The sequence below is a fragment of the Colletes latitarsis genome, chromosome 4 (genome assembly GCF_051014445.1).
Source record: "Colletes latitarsis isolate SP2378_abdomen chromosome 4, iyColLati1, whole genome shotgun sequence".
In the NCBI taxonomy this organism is placed as follows: domain Eukaryota; kingdom Metazoa; phylum Arthropoda; class Insecta; order Hymenoptera; family Colletidae; genus Colletes; species Colletes latitarsis.
This window is the reverse complement of record NC_135137.1, coordinates 39,518,591-39,543,284: the sequence shown is the minus strand read 5'-3', so window position 1 is coordinate 39,543,284 and position 24,694 is coordinate 39,518,591. Positions and strand designations below refer to the sequence as shown.

General features: G+C 41.0%; 4 protein-coding genes and 1 long non-coding RNA gene across 10 annotated transcripts in view; 3 read left to right on the top strand and 2 right to left on the bottom strand.

The window, feature by feature from the left end:
• The window catches only part of Trpgamma (Transient receptor potential cation channel gamma), a 79,899-nt gene extending 73,981 nt beyond the window's left edge, over positions 1-5,918 (bottom strand). For 4 of the 5 annotated variants that reach the window (XM_076763080.1, XM_076763079.1, XM_076763081.1 and 1 more), the window contains exon 1: positions 5,516-5,918. The gene's annotated coding sequence lies outside the window, so the exon portion shown is untranslated. The remainder of the gene's footprint in view (positions 1-5,515) is intronic. The other variant, XM_076763082.1, reaches the window with a different exon arrangement.
• A 2,392-nt stretch (positions 5,919-8,310) lies between these two features.
• Gkt (tyrosyl-DNA phosphodiesterase glaikit) lies at positions 8,311-11,266 on the top strand. Its single transcript, XM_076763126.1, has 6 exons — positions 8,311-8,455; positions 8,532-8,609; positions 8,690-9,794; positions 9,877-10,419; positions 10,723-10,924; positions 11,000-11,266. The coding sequence occupies exons 1-6, from the start codon at positions 8,428-8,430 to the stop codon at positions 11,138-11,140; spliced, it is 2,097 nt and encodes a 698-aa protein (XP_076619241.1). The 5' UTR covers positions 8,311-8,427; the 3' UTR covers positions 11,141-11,266.
• On the bottom strand, positions 10,924-12,928 carry LOC143340812 (uncharacterized). Of its 2 annotated transcripts, none has more exons than XR_013079510.1 (3): positions 11,421-12,928; positions 11,236-11,342; positions 10,924-11,169 (listed from the first exon to the last, which is right to left on the bottom strand). It is a non-coding gene; the product is annotated as an uncharacterized LOC143340812 (long non-coding RNA). The 2 variants fall into 2 exon arrangements; XR_013079511.1 differs by having other exon boundaries at positions 10,924-11,154.
• Positions 12,929-14,519: 1,591 nt separating this feature from the next.
• Positions 14,520-20,763, top strand: LOC143340810 (protein THEM6). The gene is made up of 4 exons (XM_076763127.1): positions 14,520-14,771; positions 17,764-17,978; positions 18,564-18,749; positions 19,004-20,763. The coding sequence occupies exons 1-4, from the start codon at positions 14,615-14,617 to the stop codon at positions 19,112-19,114; spliced, it is 669 nt and encodes a 222-aa protein (XP_076619242.1). The 5' UTR covers positions 14,520-14,614; the 3' UTR covers positions 19,115-20,763.
• Positions 20,764-21,787: 1,024 nt separating this feature from the next.
• On the top strand, positions 21,788-23,592 carry LOC143340811 (protein THEM6). Its single transcript, XM_076763128.1, has 3 exons — positions 21,788-22,167; positions 22,746-22,960; positions 23,098-23,592. Exons 1-3 carry the CDS (start codon positions 22,023-22,025, stop codon positions 23,332-23,334), a joined length of 597 nt encoding a protein of 198 aa, XP_076619243.1. The 5' UTR covers positions 21,788-22,022; the 3' UTR covers positions 23,335-23,592.
• The last annotated feature ends 1,102 nt before the right edge of the window (positions 23,593-24,694 follow it).

The window sequence follows — 24,694 nt, the reverse complement described above, 5'->3', positions numbered from 1 at the left end:
CCAAACAATCGGGGGTAAAAAAATCGTTTAATCAAATTTGGCCGGGCGCGGTCTCGTTCGGAAATTGTTACGCGAGCGTAAAACAATTTCAGGGTAGTCCGGATGGTCGTGTTTCCGATTAACCGATGTTTCGCGGAATTAAAAGCTCGAAAGGTCGAGCTCAAAGGGAGAAGCTTTCGCAAACGCGCATCCTTGGGGAATGTCGGCGAATGTTATGTAAACACGCGGTCGATCAGAACGAACGCGCATTTAGAGATTGAACTTTGTATATAAATCGACGAATCTACGCTCGAATAAAATGTCAAAAGTCTGAATGCTCGCGGAAAAGCCAGTCTACCGTGGAAAATATCTTGTTCCGGTTAAATGCGCCGGTATTATTTCTCCGCTGGCGAATCGCTCGAAACAAGCCTCGCCGTTCTTCACGAGAACTATTATTTTCTAAACAAAAATGCCCCGACCGAAACATTAAATATCTATAAAAAGAATTACCCGTCGGGGCAAGGAGCATTAAACAAAAATATATACGGCGTTGTTTCTTTGGAATTTTCTTCTAAAAAAGATACGAGAATACGTTGGAACGACGAAGCGATGACATAAAGCCGTTCATTCTTCTCTATACACTGTGAACTGATGTAAATGGCCACTTTCCTCGAAGACGGATCTAAAGTACATACATCCCATTCCGATTCAAGGGGCTGTCGTTTCTTGTGCGTCGCAGTCGAGCGACAAATTCCATTTTGAAAATTCTCGTCGCTCCACTCGACGCTTTACACGGCTCGCAAGCAATTAACTAAACAGCATTTCCCGTTTCGTAGCTCGAACGCGTTGCTTAAAAATGTAGCCAGCGTTCCGGAGTGCATCGGGTAAACCCGCGAAACTGACACGATTATTTACGCTGCTCGATTTAACCGAGAAACACAGCGGTTCGTCCGATCTGTTTGTACCAAGATGGAGGAACAATGCCGGTGATTACTGCAATGAATTTATTCATCGCGTGCCGTCTTCGAGTGCTTTTATCTGACAGCGAACTGGGAATCCTTCGGGCGAAACTCGAGATCGCGCGCATAGATTAAGAAATGCAAGCGAAAACAGGCGGAAATTAAGTCTCGGTTTCTATAGCGCATGAAACCCTGAAACGACTATAAAAGTACTCGGAAAATTTACGGGAAAAATTTGAAGAAACGCAGTACTTGGCTCGGAAGCCAAAGCAAAAGCACAGCTTTATCGAATAATGTCCTGGGTTTCGTCAGAAAAGCTCTTAACGATTCAAATTTCCTGCCTTTGTATTCGTTCTATTTTAATAGTTTCACGCGAAGATAATAAATATGATTTCGTTAGACAGTGTATGTGATTAAAAATTATTTCCAGTCATGTTCATTTCGTTTATACCGATTTTTAGAAATCCTTTGAGCGAAGTTCGTTCCATCCTAATATACGAGTTGAAAGCCATAGGAACCGGAGGTAATTTACTGTCCGGGATTTCTACTTTCCTTATGAATAGAACATAATTAGTTAAGCTACAGAGCTTCTTCTCCCGGTATATTAATATTTCATCTAGGGTATCTCAAGACTTGCATCCTGTTCCGCTTGAATTCAATGTTATCGTTAATAACATTTCTGAAACCTTCTTACAAAGTAAATACTTTCTGTACGCTGCTGATCTCAAACTCCTTTCTACGATTAAAATTCTAGGCGACATTTTGTTCGTACAAATTGCACCACTTGTTAAATACTTCGTTCAATCTGTATTGTAATTACTGCGAGATAAGAAAGGTTTTCTTTTCGGTCAAATTAATTTTGAAAATCCATCGGGTACGCGTGCACTTGGCTGAGCCTTGACTTTACGAATGCACAGACTTTTATTGCTTCCGCTCGTTCGAATTGTAAACATTGCCATGATCATGATTCGAAATTAATGTGAGAAGTCTCACGTTCTACTCTGAGTAACTCGTGAGTAGAGGTATATTGTTGTTTGTACAAACGAGATACAACAGTAGAAATCATAAATATAGAGAGATCGGCGGGTCCTGATAGTTTATATCGATAGTAAAATTGTAGGAACGACGGAACGCAAAACATGATCTTGGCAATGCTTTTAAACACAAGAGCCAGCAGAAATAGGACTAGAAAATCAAATCCTGAAACTTATTAAAATTTTACACGTAAGAATTATAATTTTAACGACTTATATACGACGACGACGATGCATTGCTTTGGAACGGTGTATAAATCATTTTTTTACGACCAATACGATATAAATAAATCACCATAATTTTGTTCGTAACACGGCGCACGTGCCGTATCATAACTCGCGCGAAAGAAAATAAAACTTGGGGAGCGAAAGTTACGGGGGTCTGGCGTCAACGTTGTGATTTCTGAAGTGTTGTTCGCAGTCGCGATATTTCATTAAAGGAGAGTCTTTAATAAAAAGAACGTCTCTCGCTGACAAATAGAGAAAAAGAATTCGCGGAAAGAAGGAAAAGATCTCCTCGGACCGAGAAGTATTTTCCCAAACGCTTCGGAAAAGAGTTTCGTTCGGTCACTTTCCAGCGCGATTCAATTTTCTCGGCCTTTGTACTTGGCGCGGAAAAATGACAACAGCCAATAAATTATACTTCTCGAAGTTTTTAACATTTTCTATCGACCGCATTCTCCTCGACAAGAATAGTTAATTTTCTGTACGGCCCCTGCATTTTGTTACTTCTATTTCGTTAAGGAGTGCGCTCTAATAAAAGGTGTGTGCAGCGATAATCTTGTTTACTTCGGGGCGACATAATGAGCTTAGTCGTCGCGCACGTCCTGTGGGAATAATATCGTGCTCACTGCTCCTTCACGACGTGTGCAACGCTTGCTGGAGATAACGTCACGTAAAATTAAACGTGTTTAGAAAAATTTGATAGTTTAAAGCGATTCCTGGACAGCTTTAGAAGAAACGAATTTTGCAAACGCCCGGATACGCTACAAAACTCTTTTAACGATTGCTTTTATCTCGATGGCGTTAAAATTGAACGTGGATACGGAATCTTTTACTGTCTGGATTCTATTAAAGATGCAGACCTAGGATAAAAAGTTTGCTAGAATTGAAACTAAAAAAGTCTTGGAGGATTCTGATGTTCCTTGCAAGCTTATCGTCTTGTACAGCGATCCGTCCAAGTTTTTATAATATCCGCGCAAAAAGATGTAACGTTATTTTGAGGAATATTCCATAGAAAAGCTATACGAGTTCTTTGATAAAAAGGGTTAAGTACCACAGATCTAACCCATATTTCGTAAGTTTAAACGTGGAAAGAAAGCTAAGTGGTCGAAGTAAACGTATCAACGGTAGAAAGCACGAAATAACGTCGTTATTATTTGCTAGTTTTCAAGAGACACTTCGCGAGAAACATCGGTAATGTTTCCCAGACTCATCGTCGACGTTTTCCATGCGTCTCGAGTATTATCGGCGGTCTATACAAAACCTAGTCATCGTTACAGTCGATTATTCATGGAAATGTCGAACGATCCATACTCCTTTAGAGTATCGAATGTAAATTGAAGTGTCTTTCTCGAACTCGTTCTATCTCCACTTATTGTTCGCAGTGGCAAGGCTGACGACGGCCACTTCCGAGCTCGAAGTTTTCAAGCAAGGAAGCACTTTATGTCGCACGACCAGCCACAAAGACTTTCCTCGAAATCACGTTTTTTCCTCTTAGCCGTGCGTCGATCAACGGACTCGTTTTCCCCGTTAATTATCGAAGACGATCGGTAACGTTCGAGCGTGCTAACAGAAACATCGTTCAACACGTGGCAATAAAAATCCAATTTCCTCTAACCGACGGATATCGAGAACGAATAATGATTCGATAAACCCGCGCACGTCGGGGAAAATAGTTCTTTTTTCGCCGTCGAACGCCGCTAATGAATGGATCGTAAAAATATTTTACGCTAGATTGTGTATCGCGGATCGAGGAAATAATTTATCGACAAAAAATGGCATCGTATATCTGTCGATTCGGATTACGTGTTACGAGGTGACCAGATATTCGATTCGCAATTTATTGGGCGGAAAACGGATCGCGAGACGACTACCTAATGCCAGTTAATCTAAGTTAATAGGTGCACCGATACTCCGGGCTGTTTTCACATCTGGCTGCGCGTGTAAACGTCGGACTCACATTAAATCGTGTCTGCGGAAACTATTTGCATCGCGCGGTACGGAAAACTTCTAATCAGCAAAAAAACACCACCTTAACGTTCGATGCACAACGATGAATTCCCACGAAATCCGAAATTAATATTTTTAAGAAGCGTTACTCGTTATCGGTGATGTTCATGAAATTTTCGTTCGATCGGTTTTCGATACTCGATTGCGGTCTCTTAATAACTGCGATTCTTTCGCTGCTAATCGAGGACCAATAATCACCCTTGAATCGCCATTTCGGTAATTGAATTTTTATTCTCTGCTATTATGGGAAGGAATATTTGGAAAAACTTGGATTATCCGAACTAATGAGGAAACAATGTTTCGGATAATCGGTATAGGAAAATCAAACTTACACCCATACAATACAAATATAGGAAATAAATTCTATTAAAAAATTGGTAAAAATGGTGTAACGCTGTTTCGTACATTTTCGACTTGTTTTTGCACGAACAAGTACCTATAAAGTGGATCGTAAATGAAAGAGATCAAAGCTTATGGAATCGATTAGTATATGATGCATGAAACAGCTTTTTGAACTCACTGCACGTCGTAACGGGTGGAGAGGTTAAAATCGTTCGATGATTTTCCCGCGTCAACTCGGTTATCGTAACAATTCGATCAACGTGACACGAATACAATGACCCTTGGAATCCTTCTTGTACGCCTTCACCTTCCAAAAGGTCGGAGACAAAACAGTGCAGATACCGGAGGACGCGGAATGTGTTTTGTTTCCGAAGTTACGCGATTCTCGAAGACGCTCGACCTTAAACAACCGCGATAGGGAACTTTCGCGAATACTTCGCGTAAGATAGACGTTCCGAAGATGAATATATCGGAATTGCGAAGCACGTTGCGCTAACGTCGCTCTCTTTTCATCGTAACGCGGTTGGAACAACTGGAAACTTTTGCTTCTGGGAAAGCTATCGTTGCCTGGAACGCGAGCTCCGCGAAGTTTCAAGACGCGGTATAATTAATTGTTTACCCCGGCAGGTCGGGTCGCGGGGATTCTTAAAACGAGCAACCGTCTCGAATGGAAGTAGACACGATAACAGTCGCGGTAGGTCAAGAGGAGCGCTTTCGCCAACGATTCGAACTCGCGTACAAACGAACAATAATTCTATTCAATTTTCGTGCATCTCCAAGAGAAGCTTCTTCGCCTTTGGCGTCTCCCGTTGAGAAGAGAGGCGCGCGGACACCCCGAAGAATTCGATCGACGTTCGACGCGACCCTCCGACGCGGAAATCGCGGACCCGGGTCTCGAATGGACGGTTCGCCAGGAATTTCGTAGGCGCGTCGCGGGAAACGCGTGAACACCAGAGTGAATAAAGTGACCTTGACTTTCCGGCATTTCCGGGCGGCGATGGATCTTGATTGCCTTCTGAGAGCCTCCAGAGGAAACCGCTTGAGGCAGGATCCGCTCCAGTCGACTCCGCCACGGCACCAGCACTTCACAACCGGTGGTTCGCGCGATCGAGGCGAGCGTGTCGCCTAACGATGTGGAGGAACCGCGCGGTCACGCGACTCCTGGATCGGCGGCCGTCGCCAGGGACACGAGGGTCGGACAACGCGTTCCCCTGAATGGGAATCGGCCGGAAAACGCGTGCACGTGCGCGTAACCCTCGACCAGGGGACGCCGGAAGTTAATGTGCATCCGGGGGACACCAGAAGGGACACTGACACCGCGACGCGGAAAAGGAACCGAAGAACACAGTTGCCCTGCCGGATGAATCGCTCGCGGCGCGGTCTGGGCGGTGACTGAGCGGACCGAGGCGTCTCGACGCACGGCATCTCTCCCACCCTCTTTCTCTCTCACTCGCTCTCTCTCCTTTTCCACCCTTTGCTCTCTCTACATCCTGCAAGCCTGACGAATACCACTTTTCGGTTGCTCTGTGTCCGCCCTTTGCCTTTGCCTTTGTCGCCCGACACGTAATAACTCTGTTATTATTTACATCGTCGCGGCGCGTTAAACGCGTCCTGAAACTGCGTCCCGATGCGTGTTTTCTAGCAATTTGCGTTAATGTCTTCGAAACGAATTAATTAAGTGGACGGAGATATTGCGCGTGAAAGGAGAACGGCTGACGCATTAACCCCCTAGACGCTCGACAGTAGCTTTGCAAGCAGTACGGACAGAGTGGATTATAATAGTAGACCATTCGCGAAACGCTCCGATTCCACCGCGCACAAGAGCGGATGGAGCTTCCCGACAAAGCTCAAAGGTCGAGGGAACTTTGCTTCGATATTAATTTTATTAGAAATTAACGGAAACAACTATGTCACATTCCGATAGTGCCCCCAGGAAAGTAAGATGAAAATTCACCCCTTTTGTTCCATTCCTAGTCACGATTTCGATTGATATAGAGTCCTTTGTTAGAAGAGTATCGAAGCTCTAATTGGTCTTGAAAGTCGCGATCGGTCTTGGGACATCTAACGAGCGTGGAACATTTAACATTAACAAATGAAGCAACTTCAATTTGTACAATCGAAACGCAATGCGAACATATTCTCGGTTTTAAACGGCGAATCTCTCGATAATGCACGATCTCGTTATTAATTCGTCAAGTCCTTTCGCCTTTGACCCGAATCAAGTTACCCGGAATAAGTACCCGGAACCAAGTTAAAATAAGATTTCATGCAATATGCACGGACCACCGAGGAACTCTAGGGGTATCGTGGAAACACTTTAGTTGATAATAATAGATACAGGAGTCAGAAGAATCGATTTGACGCAAGTGCTATTTTCTCCATGAATACTAGATAACATTTGCCAACTACCTGTACTTATTTTCCAATTACCTACCAAGTGTTATTTGATAGTTCCGCCCCTAGAACCCAAGATATTACAGAGCCGGGGGAAGAAAAACTCGTATAATTTTAATAGCGCGACGGGGTAACTGGAAAAATGTATTCTTGGTTCCGTTAAAAAATTGAATCCACCGTAGAAATAATAATGTATGTTTTCTAAAGTCCACCCTAAAATTTTACTATTGGTTCACCCATTCGTTTCCACGGAATCGCGGTCAGCTTGTGTTCCGCCCGCGATGTTTTTAATTTAATCAACCCAATAGCATCCGGACCGAGAAAGTTATGCGCATGCATATTAAGCAGCTGTTTGCTAATTTTTAAGACCGGCTATTCGTTCTTTGCGTTGCGACTAATTGTTCTTGGGAGAATGGAAATGCGCCAGCACAATTCTCTTCCAAGTGTCCCCTTGTCGAGAGCAGAGAACACCGGGATGCGGTCGTGGATTTTACTCGTTGAAAGTTGACTTAGGTGCTCGACGCCAGCACGGTTAAGGACGCGCAGTTAGGCGCCGAGACGTTCTTAATCGTTCTCTGTCGCTTTTAGCCAGCGTTCCTCGTGGCGACTCGAGTTTGTATTGACGTTTCGTTCAATATTAAATTTGTGTTGAAAAATAACCGAAATAAAATCAACATAAGCAACATCAACTTTAATATCATTGTCACAAATAGTGCATAACGCGCCCTCTGTATGCCATATTGTCTTTGGACAACACCGTGAATATAATGAATGAATTAATGGTTATAGAATATAATTAAAGGTTCATCGTCAATAAAAAATAGCACACATATTGATAACGTTACTTACTAATTCCATACGAAACGTTTTCATAAGACATTAAAGACGTACTTGTGTAGCCCTAAATATCAGTATTTAATAGTCGAATTCATACACTTACCCACTCGTTGATTTGATTTCCCTGAACGACTAACCCAACAAATGTTTCTCCATTCCTTCATTCTTCTCAATTATGATGATATCGTTTGCAAGCCTTGTTGACGAATCGAATCTTGATTCCAAATGCCGGAAGTTCAACCGATGTATTCAAATATTTCGTTTCACCACTCACAAATTTGGCGGTTATAAAAGCTAGGTGACTGGAATGAATGTTTTAACACGTTTTTATAACGATTAACTCTAACCAACTTTAACTACTAAATTCATTGTCGCACCATACACGCTTCACGTAATTTTAGAAAAACTTTTACTAAGAATAAACGCTATCATATTAAGATTGACAATGAAACTAATTTCGATTCGAACTGCACTAACGCTATCGCGAATACAGTGCCACCTATTACTCCCTTTGGTACTACAAATAACAGTCGTCGACTTGTAACAAAATTTCAGTAGTGTATAGGACGTGTAATTTTATTGTTTTAATTGTAATATTATAAATTATTTTTCTTCGATTATCCGGTTTAAGAGATAAAGTGTGGCACGAAATGGCATCGAATTCATCTAGTAACAATGGTAAGAGAGATCCAATTGATTTTAAGGTTAAAATTTAATTTTCTACGATTTAAAAAATTGCAATATTTCATGCAAGGTAAGAAGCAATGTCCCTTCATGGAAAAATGTTATCGCAGAAATCCAATTCATTTCAAAGAGATGTCACACCCACACTGTAAGTAATAAGAATTTATTTTCAATAATTTTGAAATAAGTTTTCAATCGTGGTAAACAAGAAGTTAATTTTTGTTCTAGTGGAAAAAATAGTCACAAGTCAGTTGGGGAAAAAAGTGCAGGTACCTGATACTCTTGATTTTGAATGTTCTGACCGATCGCTTTTGATGGATCAGTTGAATATCTTGCAACTGGTTTTAAGAAAAGAGAGAGATAATAGTACATGCAGTTCAACTTCAACAAAAGGTATGGATTCTGAAGTTACTATTATGTATTCTACGATGCCAAAAGGAGACAGTAGTGGCGATCAGAATTTAAAAGATAAAGTAGAAAGGCACAAACAAATAATGACAGAGAGGAGAGAGAGTAAATTAAAAAGTATGGATGATCAAGCAGAAGCTCTTTCTAAATCTTCTACTAGTAAAGTCCATGTAATGAGACAGGAGCTTGATAGCCTTAAAATAGAGGAGGAAAGAACAAAGGAGGATAATTCTCCACAAGGAATAAAACGAAATACTAATTTAAAAGATAATGAACCTGTAAACAAAAAATTAAAGTCAAATAATAGCGATTATCACGGTGATATTAAAGAATCTACTCAAAGCACAGATAAAAGTTCACGTAGTGGGCAGAGTTCTAGTTCATTGAATCCCAAGTCTTTGTTCGGAGCTTTTCAATCGTGCAAGACTGCAAAGTCCAGACAAGAAATCAGAGAAAAAGCTATTAGTATGATGAAACAATGTGGGTTCGAAATATCCATGGTTGAACCAGGAAAATTTGACCTAAAGTATGCTTGTTCTGCACCATACCACTTATTTTTCACAAGAATTCAGAAGTCAAAAGCTACGTACCATCAACAGTTTTCTATAACATTTCCTGAAATTTTAGACAGAAGTCTAGGAGAGATTGAGTGTAGTTTACAAATTAGCTATATGGTCGATGTTGGGTGGTTATGTTTACAGTATTTGCTGGCTGGCCAGTGTCCCGATATGTTCGTTATATATGGAGAAAGAGTAGACACAGAGAGTGTAGGCTTAAATATTACTTTGATACCTGTAGAAATGGTGTCAAAATTCGGTTGCCATCATACCAAACTTATGATTTTAAAATATAAAGATGATGGCATACGAATTGTCGTATCTACCGCAAATTTGTATGTGGATGACTGGGATAACCGAACTCAAGGGTGTGTTGAATAATATTAAAACTTATTTTCTCGTTTAAAAAAGAAATCGAATAAACAATAGGTTATATTTTGTCCTGATCAGAGTTTGGATATCACCGCATCTTCCGCCACTACCTGAATCTGCGAATACGGGTGATGGAGAATCACCCACAGGGTTTAAAAAAGATTTAGAGCGTTATCTGAACAAATATAGAGAACCAATTATAACTGAATGGCTGGTTGCTGTCCGAAGAGCAGATTTCTCTTCGATAAATGTATTTTTTATTGCTTCCGTTCCCGGATCGCACAAGGGCATTGAACAGAACTTTTGGGGACATAAAAAATTAGCAACGGTTCTCTCTACACATGCTACGTTACCTGCGGACGCGCCACAATGGCCGATCGTTGCGCAAAGTTCTAGCATCGGTAGTTTAGGTCCGAATTTCGATAGTTGGCTTTTAAAAGATATAGTACCTGCGATGTCAAGAGAGACAACGGCAGGATTGAAGAGTCACCCGAAATTTCATTTTATTTATCCCTCCATAAACAACTATAAAGAAAGTTTCGATTGTCAAGTAGGATCATGTTGCTTTCCTTACAGTCTTCAAACACATTCGAAGCAAGAATGGATAGAGTCGTACTTATAGTAAGCTTACAAATTTTAAACACTTACATCGTACAGGATGATTCTACCGTCGAAAGCTCCAAAAACAGCCGACTTCGCAGTAATAATCTTCGATCGGCTTTTAATGTTGCTACAATGTTACACAAACCGGTAAACTCGAACGAAGCTCGATATGTCTCGAGCCGAATTGTGCCGAATACTTCCGAAGTAGTACGGCGGGTATTCGAATTTGTCGATTTCTTAGGGGCCTGAACAGAAGAATCACTTTGTACCTATGTTTGATGGTAGATTTTAATTTTATTAAATATCTAATAATTTCTCTAGCCAATGGAAATCTACGCACATCGGAAGAGACAAAGCTATGCCGCACATTAAATCGTACACGAGATTTTCGCCTGATTTCAAGAAAATTCCGTGGTTTGTACTTACCAGTGCGAATTTAAGTAAAGCTGCGTGGGGAGTGTCTAAAAATTCGCTTAATATTATGAATTACGAAGCCGGCGTATTATTTATTCCAAAGCTTATTGTACGTAATAATATAATTATTTAATTTTAATGTTACGTAGGTGATCGTATTTAAATATATCCATCCGTTTCGTAGACTGGATCAACGACATTTCCGATCCAAGAAGAAGAGGCAGGTGTACCGGTCTTCCCCATTCCATATGATATACCCCTGACCAAGTACGAACGTCGAGATAAACCGTTTGTCGTGGACGTATTTTGCGGTGGTGACTTATAACCAGTATTTGAAAGCTGTAAAAAATTGTCCTAATCTTATATTCAAGTGTTCGTGTATATTTTGAAAAATATTTATAAAAAATGCAATGTACATACAAACTTTTGTAATAAACGATATATTAAATTCTTCTGTAGTACATGGGTTGATTACATGTTTTAACGAGACGCGCTACCGCGTTGAATCGTTATCCATTCCATCGTTACTAAGTTAAAAAAAAAGATGAAGCATTTGAAGTATGTTTTTAAAATAACAGAATTTTTACAACATCAAAAGTTCTCACGTCGCACGTGACTTTATTGCTCGATTTGAACCAGTGCCGATTTCTTGGCCGCGATCGCTCGCGGGCCACATGTTTTCCATAAAACATCAGTAGGAAAGCGTTTCCTGGTCAGAACCTTCCCGTCGTGGTATCGTATTGTTAGTGCATGCCTCGCCTTCAAACAACGTTTAACGAACCTATGCTTGCTCTCCTCTACGCAGCAATTACACATAGTGTACTTTCGTACGTTTCGCAAGATGAGCCACAGACTATCCAGATTATCAGTTTTCAATCATTCTTGAAACAAATGTGGGTGAAGGTACAACGAAGGGGTAAAGTTTTCACTGATCGTGAGATATCGCACCATCGATCAACTGGTCAAACAAGCAGGACCGATTTCAATGGAAATTTGCGATAAGAACCGCGCCTTTCGCAAGCTCGTAAAATTTGTTCGGTGTAATTCCCAGAAGTGCTGTATCGTCGTGGAGTAGTTACATGGTGTCGCCATAAAAAATTGAAAAGAAGTTATTGAAATCGATATAATTTCTGCTACGACCAGTCTGTACATTAGGGAAACCAATTTTCTTAAGAAAAAAATAATTAAATTGTGTACACATTTTCGTGAACCTTCCGGACCTGTACTTGTCTTTCTTATCGCTTTGTTACTTATCTACGAGTTTCCTCAATAATTATATAGTAATGTAAACGTTTTTTTTGGTCGGTAAACAGACGCGACTGCTTTCAGGAAACCATTATATTGATGTTTTATGCGATACTTTGTTATTGCAAATTTGTGCGTCGTGTCGACAGTGCTAATATGCTGTAATCGGATTTACGTCACTTCGAGATTGAAAATTTCACACTGTTCTCGTTAAAATTCTACAAAGGAGAAAAGCGGGAGAGAGACCAACATCACATTGTTTCTGTTGCAATTGCAATTGTGATAATAACGCTTCAATCAAACAATATAATCAGCAAATCGTGTAACGATACTTCAATAATAAATACAGAGGTTCCGATTTACGGTTTTTCTTTGCGTCATTAATTGCTCTTTAACGTTCTATGGTATTAAACCGACGTTTTATTTATAAATATCGAGGAAGCCTACGTTGACTTTTATTATAAATAATCTACGTGGGTATAGCAGTAGACGTCACGTGTTTTACGGATCAACGAGCAAAACCCGTAAAGGACAAGGGTATTAATTTCCAATTCATTTTCGTACCTATAATCCATGCAACTTTTACTTTTACTGGAAATCATAACATTTTATTCATCATCTCCATGTTCCGAACAAAGGATCACAATAATTTAATGAAATAAAATAAAGAGGAAACGTATGCGAAATACAAAAATACTGATTTTACTTGCAAATTAATGAATGGATATTAAAGATGAATATATAACGCATGACCGGGAATGTAATTTTCGATCATGTTCGCACGACAAATTTCAAATACATTTATGGATTAACTTTCGTCTGCGTTTCGATTAGTAAATTAGAATCCATCAACGCATTTTTTATTGCGAACGAAGTCGCGGGCAGCAGTTAGTTAACGGGTGACTGTAAAATTTACATTCGTTAATCAGGAATAAAATTCGCGTAATAATAGATTCAGAAACGATTATCGGCAAAACGAGTTTGTTTTTTTCTCGACGCCGTTAATATCTTTTTCAACAGTATTCGCATCACCGTCGACACGGAATGGTAAAAACCGATGTCGTCTCGACACCGCCTACGAACAACAACAAAGTTCGGTTTTCCATTAAACCAGATGCCAAGGATTCTGACGTCAACGCACGATGAGGCTTCGTCTCCCACTAGGAGAGCCGGCTTCATGGTTGGATGTCCTCGGCGCAGATGCGACTTCTGAAAAGGGACCTCCCGGCGCCTCTGACGCCGACGGCGACGACGAACTCGGAAAGACGTCGATCAGCAGTCCGTGAGATGTCGTCGACACGAACGGACACCTCTTAGCCGCCCTCGTCCGCGCGTTTCCGTGTGTGTTTCGTGTGCGCGTTTCGTGGAGCGTGTGCTGATGCGTGCCGTGAACACACTACGCAGACCACAGAGCACGCATCCTCGGGTTTTCCGGCTGGTAAACTGCCGGCAGACGCGCGCGATCATCGATTCGCAAGCTGCCTCCGTTGAAAGCTTGAAGAGCGATAGGGGAATCCTGACGGAGACCGGAACTCGCCGTTTCCATCGAGGAATCTCCGTACGAAAAGGAAACGTGTCGGCGTAGTGGCGCATTGCGAACCTTTGGGATATTTTCGAACATCGCCACGAACAGGGAACGTGCCTCGCGTGACAATCGCTGAAACTCCCAAAGGGGAAAGTATCGAAAGTAGGTTTCCCTCGAAATTTTGAATCGCCGCGTTACCGTTTCGTTTTAGTCACATATTCCTCAAACAGTTCTCTGTCGCGGTCCCTCGTCGCAGCGTCCGCGCATCGTCGAGGAATATAACGATTACCGGTATCGCAAGATGCACGCGGTTCATCGATACCTATTTTTATCGCCTTGTCCATCGGCGATCAACTGCCAGCTGGCAGGAGTCGCGCAATTCCGTCATACTCGCGTTCTAAGCGTTCGCGGATAGAACCGCGGAGTTTTCCTTGAGTCTGTAGTTTTATCTCTTTAGAGGAATTAACGCGCGTCGCTCTGCACCGGTAACCGGACGTACGTAGCGCAATATTTCGGATCGTTATATCGCGTTTCGCGTCGTATCGAGCGCTCTATTTCGTGACACCGAAACGCTGCGACCCCGAGTGAAATATTGCACGTGCACGGTATTAAATGTAAAACGCAAACATTCCGTGGAAGCATTAACGACGTTTGCCCGAGGTAAAGGGCACCTCGGAGGTGTTTAGACATTGTCGTTTATCACGTTCCAGAGTTCGAGGTACCTTGGGCCTGGCAAGAGAACGCCCAAAGGGGCTGAAATCGGCGGTGCAAGGTGCACGGACCCTTCTAATTAGTCTTCCAAAATGACACTGTTAATCGCGCGGCGGTACACCTGTGATCTATTGTCATGCTAACCGCGCGGCGCAGCGCTGGATTCGCGAGAAACGAGCCACGAGACGCCGTCAGACTCGTCCACGAATCGATAAAGTGGAGCGTGGCTTCCCGGCGGTGGAGAAATTCCAAAGTCTGACCGCGCGGGTTTCTTTCCTGGTTCTGTCAGAGGGTGGAAAGGAACAAGGTTTCGTCAGGATGGTCACCTGCTGGGTCCTGACCGGCGTCTTCGGGGCCATCGTGCTGCTCTACGGCCTAATAGAGATCCACTACTTCCTGCGCATGTTCTTCACCGTTTTCTTCGCGCGTTTCTGCAAGAAAAAGGTTCACATCCTCGACGAGACCACTGTTTACGGTACGTTGATCCCTTATTCTTAGGCAATCAACAACGATCTAGTAATTTGCAATCAGCAAATACGTATAAGGCTACCTTGCAACATCCAATCTAACGTCGAAAGCTTCCCACGTCAAAAACACAGACAATTTTGGAGAAAAATATTTTATTTTACTTAGCATATATTCCTTGTGTGGCGATACAAAGAATCTATGTCTTTGGATGTGTGGAATAATGGAATGTTCTTACATGTGACAATTAAACACAATTCGTTTGGAAATTCGTATTTTAAATGATAAAAGTTTGTACTAAATTTAAAATCTAACACAGAATTCTTCGTAAACGCCAGAAGGTACACCTGGTATCTTCGTTAACTCGAGCATCTAAAGTAATATTGCTTCTTCCACGCTCGAGCATCCTTGAGCGCGACAGTTAAAAGGTTAAAGACGACATTTAAGAGGGTGGAGACTATAAGCTGATCTCATGTCACGAAAACAAGGATAGTAATGCGACGAAGTGCTTTTTCGTTAACCGTGTTGTCTCTTTAAACTTATGCGTTGGTGTCGCATAATAATCTGCGCTTCCTAGGCGAAACGGTATTTGTCCAAGAATGCAAATACACGCGAATATGCATTTCGCGCTCCTTCTTCTCTCCACGTAAGCCCAGAATCCTTACAATTCAGCGACTTATCTTGGTCTCGTTCCCGTAAACCTTGACCTACCATGCGCGAATCAGTTGGCCGACCGGTTGCTCGTGTCGCAAATCCGCGCTAGTATTGATTATACATAGCGCTGGGGTGGCTAAATTCTGCAAAACTGAACTAGCGACGCCACAGTGGTGCCGTTTCCCGAAAATGCGGTAATAAGTCATTTTTTAAAAAGTATACCCATAATGAAACATTTATGTTACGTAGTTATACCTAATTGAACGTTTTCAATCTTCATTCCATTGTTTAACAAGGACCGAAACAAGATAGAGGTTTCGTTTTAGTCTCATTCTAAAGACTGATGTCTGGCTTTTCTTCCTAGAAAAAGATTAGCTGCTACTAGCTGCTATTACGCAAATTACAGCAATAAACGTTGCTCCAGTACGTGCGAATGTAAACTGATCCACGTCAAATGACGCTCGCCATCTCGAAGTCGCGCGATAAAATGAAAATATTGTAAACATAATTTATTTGTTTATTTAACTGGATGTATGGGTCATGATTTGACATGATTTTTCTTTGTTTTACATTTTTATATCTACGATAGTTTTCAAATTATGCTTAATTGAGCGATTTGAATTTTCATTCCATTTTCTAATTAGGACTGAAGCGAGCTGAACGTTTCGTTTTAGTCTCATTTTGAAGACTGATGTCTCGCTTTCATTCCTAGAAAAAAATTAGCTGCTGCTAGCTGCTATTACGCGAATTACAGCAATAAAAGTTTTCTCCGGTACGTGCGAACGTAAACTGATCCACATTAAATGACGTAGAATTCGGCTAGTATCATATTATGAACAAAAAAATATATGGTTCGCACCGTAAGATAATGTTTTTACCGCATTTTCGGGAAATGGCACCACTCTGCGACGGTCTTAAAGGTAAACAGAGTAAATTTTTCAGTTGGAATGTTTTGCACTTGTTCCGTAATCGTGATCCTTCATCGCGTCGCGGTGGTCTTCGCAAAACGTTCGACGCGAACGTGCGTACATCTTCGTCACGCCGTGTAACTGCCACGAGGAATAATAATAAATCCTCGGAACGCTTAGTATGCCTGTATATTCTAACGAATGCTAATCTTTTATTTATTAGTCCTTGCAACGGACGAGGAAATCGACCGATTGCGTCCCATTACCGCGCGTTTTCGATCTCGCGCGTCTGCCATCGAGCTTCGATCGTTCGATTCGATCGTTCGCGACATCGATCCATTGAAGTAAAGCGAATAATCGCGACAGGACACGCGCTCACGCGACCGTATAAATTCACGTGTTCTTAATCCCCTAATGCCGATCGAAAACACCGTGCGCGTTTCGTAATTACGCCTGACAAGGGACCGCATGATGTATGCTACGAATTTAATGAGGCTTCCTAGCTAGATTGAGAACCGGACACCGTTTAGCTCTTACTCAGCAGTTTGCTCGGACACTTGATAGTTTATGAGATATTCGAGCGATAAAAGTCGTAATTAATTCGATGGTTCGACGAGTATTGGAAACATCGATATTTCCTAAAGCGAGACAGTCGCCCAACGGTCGAAGTTTGGATTAACAATTATTGTCTGCTTGCTCAAAATAGCAAGTTTTACTCACGAGAGTCAACGACTCTTTCGGGAAGAAACCTTTATGCTAGAAATTGCTTCGTCATTCCTACCTGCCTCAAGGTCCCTTATACATGGCCCCCCTACTTTGGGAGTCCTCAAATTTTAACAAATTTCCATTCCCGTTTCCCGTGGAAACAAGTTTTTAGTATACCGGGATTCCTCACTCCCGAAGAATATTTTTTGCAATCTCGTAAACTTTAGAAAACGCAGGCTTATGCAGCAAAAGAATTTTACTCGAGACTATTCTGAATATTGATATTCTATATGCGTTGAAAGTACAGAAAAGGAAGCAAAAAGTATAGGTTCGAATGGTTGGATTAATACTCATTTGGATGCTTACTTCCGTCTGCTATAGATGCGAAGAATAAAACTTGCGAACACGAATTGAATTTAGAGGCAACTTTATATCGTTAGTTAGAGGAATCGGCTCGTCAAAGTTCAATGCCGAATGAGAAACCAGACGCGGGCGACATTCGATCATCGACTAGGGAAATAAATATTTATGAGACAGGAGACAAAATAATCTGAAATTTACAAACGTTAATAACGTTACTTTACATAAATTCAACATCGTCTCGAGATCAACAAAAACTGTTTCTAATACATTTGCGTCCACATGAATAATCTGTTCGATCGACGTTTTCCTTTTTTATTTAAATATACCTTATTTGCGCATTACAATCCCTGGAATAATATTTGATGTTCCTAGGAATTTGCACCACTACGGACGTGGACACGCTTCTTTACCACATGAACAACGCTAGGTACCTGCGCGAGCTGGACTTCGCCAGAGCGGATTTCTATGAGAGGACTAGCTTGTATCGCGAAATCTGTTCGCAAGGATCAGGCGTCGTGCAAGGTGCAGCGACCATCCGTTATCGTCGATTCCTCAAGCCTCTGTCTATCTTTAAAATAACATCTAAGGTATGCGTTCTCCCCGTTTCGTTCGAAACGTGTTACGGACTTTGTTGGACTTTGATCGGTGTTCCCAGAATCTTTGCAAGGTGTTTACAACTTTATTGCAAGGCGACATCGGTAATTTTCAGCATCATTAGCATAAATGTTCAATATTTTCGTGGAAAAATAATGGAGTCTGTTTCTGTTCGAACCATCTTGTAGCAAACGTAAACAGTAGAATCAAATCGAACCTTTCGCGTTCGGTCTAAAATGATCCGAGTCGCTCTTCGAGCGCGACAGATGGTGCTAATCAGCCATTATAATTTTGTATGCATTCAACGACTGCGTGACGCACCGAAACTGAAAGTGTATTCTATCCTTCCCGCTATCAATTTTATCGCGGCGCACGCGGAATATATAATAAAAACTTGATTGTACGGTTTATCATAAAATAAAGAATCGATTGTTTCGTTCCTTGTAAGCGAAACTGGCGGCGGTTCATGGCAATCTGCGCCTAAATGGTCGTTCATTAATTACGCATAATGCGCGATAGGAAAGAATTAAATATACAAACGCGGAAGGAAAGTTTTTCCCGGTTTGCGTTTCTTGCAGATCATATATTGGGACGAGAAGTCCGTGTTTATGGAGCATCGGTTCATCACTCCTAACGACGGTTTCGTCAGGGCAATCGCGATTTGCAAACAGAGACTCCTGGACTGCAGCGCCGAGGCCGTCATCGGTTCCCTCATGGAACGAGGCGTGAAACAAAATGGAAGCGTAGAAGCGGGTGTAACTCAGGTGAAATTCACCATCTTCTATGACTCACGACCTTGTTCCTTCCTTCTTTCGTAAGGGCTTGATGTGACTCATAGATTGTATCTCTGGAAAACTTGTGTATGAATCAGATATGACCATCAATTTAAGAAGATTCATATGTTACACAAGGTTTCGTAGGTACAGACTTTGAATCACGTAACAATTGGAAGTTTACAAGAAACGCGAAACATTTTTAACGAGTCTTTCTCGTGGATTAATGAACTTTTGCTTTGCAGATACCGCACGTAAGGCCGCAGATGCCACCGGAAGTCGCCAGGTGGTTGGAGAGCAACGAAATCTCGTCGGCGCTGCTTCGTCAGGCCCCGGCAGTGACGTCGAACTGCTGACAAAGAGAGGACACGCCGTCAACCGCGAACGGCGTCGTCTCCACTTCCGTTTACGCGACCACGACAGTATAAGTACGATCGCTCTGAATCAATTTTTCTCTTCGAGACGGCAGGGTACGAGCGATCGTTACGCTTAAAACTTTTATTGATCGTAGCCTCGGTCGTCGTCACTTAAAGATTGATTCGACGCGAATGGATCAGAGGCGTGAACGCATACAAGGTGTCAAAGAAAGTACCTTTCGATCAATGGGAAACAAAAAGATATAGAGTACAAAAACAGATAGACGTGAAACTATTTTGTTACACGACAGTGATGGTTTCCGATCGTGACGTTGCCTCTTTGCACACGGAGAATAAACGTGTCCACGGACGAATCGATGTTTCAATGGATTTATTTACGAAATATATTACGAAAGGCTGCCGGCCGACCGTAGAACGGGATGCCAGAGTGACTTTCAAGAAATTTGCACCAATAAATGATAGAAATGTACTTCAATGGAGCTTCCAAAGCTTGAAAGGTCGCCTTTATTGAATACTATTTGTTAAAAGTTACCGCGATACGCAAAGCGTTATTTACATTTTTTATTATGTGCGTCACTGGCGTCGGTAACGATTCGCGCGGAGGGAAAGTCGAATACTTGTAGTTTGCGGCAGGATAGCGGAAATGGAACAATCTATTTTACAAATGCGTTGAGAGACCGGTGTTTATATTTCTATTGGGTGAAACGGAACGTTTTTGCATTCTCTGCAAAATGGTGTTGGTATAAATCTTTATCTGTTTTTTTTTCAAGTAATACGATGCATATTCGTGGCGTGCAATGAGGAAGGCACCAAAACTCACCTTGAAAAACTATTTGCAGTCCAAAGAAGCAACGATCTGTGTGGCTCGTTGGATACACGACGAATAATTCATTACGTGTTTCTCTGATCCAGCCGAACGGTAATTATCAATGCTCATGAGCTCTTTTCCGCCAGGATAACGCGCGATTCGATGTCAATTTATTAATGTCACAAAAATTAAGAATTTGACTTGGAAATTTTTCTATTACTCGCCATAATTGAGAAACCATTTACATACAAATTCGAAATTAAAAAGCTTGATGGTTATTGTTATTCATAAAAGAAATTGCAAGGACATTCCGTTGGACTGAATAAAATACACTGGACGTGCCTTTATGTAAATCGTGATGGAACGTCGCCGTCCTGCGATTATCGAGCATTTGGAGTGTGATATTTTCAGCTTTATGACTGTCGTATTAATCACCTGCCCAATTAATGTCGTCTTAAAGTCTTCTCATTACGTTTTTAGCTGTATAAAATATTTATCCGACGACAGTCATATCGGCATGATACTTGCAACCGACTTTTTGAATTAATATGTATAATATTCGTTACTGACGCCATTTCTATCGGTGGATTTCTGAGGATTCTGATTCACCGAATTTCGGATTAAATCGGCATTGTAGTATGGTCATTAAGTAGCCAACGACGTAGCCAGTCTCGATAGTAGCATTGCGCGTCTACGCGCCTGGAGACGTTACTATACTTCTAGATAATAATAATATCACTGTGTCAGATAATACTGTGTTGATAATCATGTCGTTGAACCACTGTCCAGATGGAGCAATAAATATTCTTTAGATGGGGAATGCATTTTTATTCGAAGGTATTTGTTATTGGTATCTTCTGCTTTCAATGTCTTCGAAACAATTCACGAATTGTACGGAAACCTTTAATTTGATGTATAGAGATTCTAAAATTGTATATGTGCGTACGTATGTTAGTGGAAACTCATCAAATTTGGTATGGTAGTAAGTTTGCTGAGGTGTGGGAAAATATCGATATGTTTTATTCGTGTGGAATTGTGTGAACCTCTGATATACTTTCTTTCTCAGAATACTATATGTGGTGCATTAATGCTATTATGTTTCGAAAGTTCTAACTATTAAAATCGAGTTTGAAACGTTAACAAATACCAGGAAAGTTCTGCAAAATTATTGGCGACTTTTCGGCATGGACCACGTATCGCATACATGATAATGGTTTGAATATTTCATACAATGTCCACGACTGTGTAGTGTGACTGTCGATTTCAAAGTCAGGCGTTGTAGGTCATTTTAGGATCATATAGTTACATTATTCAAATGCATTTTAATGTAAAGTTCATAGTGCATAAAAAAAGAAACATTATACTTATACCTGAAGAAATATCAGTGTGCTGTTGAAAAGAGAAACATTGGAAAGATATTTGTGTATAAAACTGTATATGAAATTTCATTTCATTTTATTCCAGCCAAAGAAGTGAATTGACTTCTTTCAAACGGAATAACCACATATGCATGCTATCCTTTTAATTAATTCCAGGACGCCCGCGCGCTACGAAAACGCATCACGTCCAGGGGGCAATCTTTAATTTCTTAATTACTATTGAATATAAGTACAGTGGTGATTATATGAAATAAGTAATTGTAAGTATAAGAAGTACAAACGAGAAAGATATTTTGATTTGATATTCTTAGTAAAACGTTTTACAAAAATGAGAGGGTTCTACAGAAATGGGGTAAAAGGCTTGATTTCTAGCTTGAAAAGGATCGTGAAAAACAAAGTAAAGAAAGTGATATGTCGAGGGGATTATTAATAGAGGCAAAATACCTCATTGCTTATGGAACGTCTTAGTACTTTGACCGCTTGTTTTGGATTCGGCGCACAAATACTGTAGCATGTTTACGAGGGAACATTGCAGGATGAATAACCGGTTACTACCTCATAGAGTAAGAAGCGACCTCTTTGCCGTTTGGAATTTCACGGTGACCGCTCGCAGTCTTCTTCGGTCCGTGTTTACGTGAACGTCGCGTACAACCTGTCCGCTCCAGTTCTACATTTCGCGTTCTAGAACCACCACAGAACAATGGTCTGCGCGTGCCTGTTGACGATCGTCCTTGCCCTTTACATCCTCTTCGATGTAAACTATTTCCTAAGAATCGGTTTCACCATTGGCGTGGGCAGACTTTTCCACAAGAAGAAGAAGATATTCGATACCACCACGATCTATGGTAAGCATTTCTCCACACGTATTATTTCACATCGATGTCGGGTTCGTACAGTGTGTTAAACTCGCGTCAATATTTGTTTTCCTGCTACAGGAAGCAGTTATTCGTTCCGCGAGTGTCTTATTTATACATATTTCCGGAAAGTACAGTAACTAGCAATCCATGTTTCTCGTATACATAATTAACGTCGATTATTACGATACGTACAAGTATTGTATAACTAATATATGAGAATTTTCCTGATTTCGGCCATTCAAGTCAATGACTTTACTGTTTAACATAGGAATAAAGCTCTACGCATTATGTTTACGTCACGTGACCCCGGACGCTGCGTACATATATTCAAGATGCCATTATTAATGTCAACGAAGGGTCAACGATAAGCAAATACGTTTCACCGGAACGGCTTTTACATTTGTCCATGCAATTAGAGCAAAGTGATTAGTGGTGTGGAGCTCTTGTATTATTCCTCGAACTTTTATTAACCTTTATCCTTCTACTATTCCTCTCCATTTAAATAGAAACTGACATTGTAATTTTTAATTTACGGACCAATCTAATAAATAACATTTTTGTTTTAGGAGTGTGCACGACGCAGGACGTCGATCTGGTTTTCAAACACATGAACAACGCGCGATATCTTCGCGAATTAGATTTCGCGCGTTTCCATTACTACGACTCATCTGGAATATTCGCAGCAGTCGCTAAAAGAGGAGGAGGCGCGGTGCAAGGAGCATCTTCGACGCGATACAGACGACCAATACCTATTTTTATGCCATATAAAGTCACCACGAAGGTATAATCTCTGTTAATTAAGATGATCGGCGGTCATTAATGTCGAATAAATGATAAGTTTATACGTAATTATTCGCTAATTATGCTGATCAGATTTCCATGACATTATTATTGAAGACATTGCTTTCGTTTCCGTAGCTGGTCTATTGGGAAGGAAAAAATTTCTACTTGGAGCACGAGTTCATCAGCTTGACGGACGGTTTTATTCGAGCTGTCGGTTTGAGTAAACAAACGGTTACGGGTCTCGATATTCCGGTGTCCGAAATTGTTCTCGAAGTCGAACCTAACGCTCAACGACCCGAGATTACGAAGGAACTGCAATTATGGATAAATTCGATGGAGGAATCCTCTCAAAAATATAAAAAAAAGAATTGATAGACGCTGTTTAGTTATAATCTTTTTACGTCTTCCGTGTTACGCAATTTATTATTTATTTTGTTTTATCTATACCAACGACGATTACTTTAATTGATAAATCGATGGTTCTGAATTTCTCACGTTCTGTGCGATTAAACGATCGATTAGACTGGTGTATCGGACCTTTTGTTTTCTAATCTCTGCCATCTGTTCTCGTCGATTGTGAACGCATGGATTTGGATCGCAAGGGCTAATAAAAAGTTGGTTGAAATTGGATGCAGTGAATGTGAGTTTATTATAAAAATTAAACCACGCTCAATAGTATAATCCATCGATAATTCATTGTACCAACGAATATCCTCCATGGTAGGCATCCTGTTAACAATGTACAGTGTCCATATAATTAGTACAATTTTTAGGGTAGTACTTATTATAAGCTGAAAGCTAAATAATATTTGACATTCTAATTCTACGTTCTTAATACTTAGAAGTATTAAAAGGATGAAACTAGAATGATACAATGCGATCGGTAGCTCCATTCGAGCGTTCGTAATCAAGACTTTCAATTAGCAATTATTGCACTTAATGCAACTACATCTTGTTATGATTAAGATCAATTACTTATACTAGAAGGGGGTTGAGTAAGATGTTCAAATTATAGATCTTAAGGGGTGGTAATCTACTGTAAACCCTTTAAAAAGTTGATCTTCTTTTTACGTCTTTTCGAAGAACAGATACCCTGTGTCCAAATTCCTTGTTTATTTCATATTTTTTTAATTCACAAAAATGGACCGCTACAAAAATTTACATTCCTAAACATGAAAGCAAGGCGTGGCTATAATAAATAACAAATAGGTGTATTATACTTCGTCTTCAATGATAATACACTTGCAGTTCCCCAGAAAAATCCGTTAATACTGCGAATTCGCTATCGGTTATAGCCTATATCAGGATACAGGAAAATAACAATAATGCTATTAACTTTATTGCCGTCAGCCCGTCACCCTCATTGCCTCTCTATCTCCATCGGGACCCATCGTGGGATTCGCCCGTCGTGCCTCCACCACACTTTCAACATTAATTAAAATTTAATTACAGAACGAATATATCATACTATCGAATTTGTCGTCGCTCGAATAGACTTACGTAAAATAGATCGTAGCCCGTTCGAATGTTACGAACGACTCGAGTCGTAGGCCGCTAGAAAGGGCAAGGAACTATCGTGCAAAAAAGGAATCGCGATTCGAAAAACCATTTCCATTCTCGGGCAGCTGCAACCGTGACATAACTCTTTCTCGCGTAATATGTCACGGCGTGTTCCCTCGCGTCGTTGGATTTCCACGGTTCCCGTCAGATGGCGGACTTTCGTTTCACGGTG

Coding starts and splice junctions, on each gene's coding strand:
- Gkt (XM_076763126.1), top strand. CDS start 8,428: ATGGCATCGAATTCATCTAGTAACAATG. Junction 8,456..8,531: donor GAATTCATCTAGTAACAATG/GTAAGAGAGATC, acceptor ATTTCATGCAAG/GTAAGAAGCAATGTCCCTTC. Junction 10,925..10,999: donor TATTTATTCCAAAGCTTATT/GTACGTAATAAT, acceptor TCCGTTTCGTAG/ACTGGATCAACGACATTTCC.
- LOC143340810 (XM_076763127.1), top strand. CDS start 14,615: ATGGTCACCTGCTGGGTCCTGACCGGCGTCTTCGGGGCCATCGTGCTG. Junction 17,979..18,563: donor TCTTTAAAATAACATCTAAG/GTATGCGTTCTC, acceptor CGTTTCTTGCAG/ATCATATATTGGGACGAGAA. Junction 18,750..19,003: donor TAGAAGCGGGTGTAACTCAG/GTGAAATTCACC, acceptor TTTGCTTTGCAG/ATACCGCACGTAAGGCCGCA.
- LOC143340811 (XM_076763128.1), top strand. CDS start 22,023: ATGGTCTGCGCGTGCCTGTTGACGATCGTCCTTGCCCTTTACATCCTC. Junction 22,168..22,745: donor CGATACCACCACGATCTATG/GTAAGCATTTCT, acceptor TTTTTGTTTTAG/GAGTGTGCACGACGCAGGAC. Junction 22,961..23,097: donor CATATAAAGTCACCACGAAG/GTATAATCTCTG, acceptor TCGTTTCCGTAG/CTGGTCTATTGGGAAGGAAA.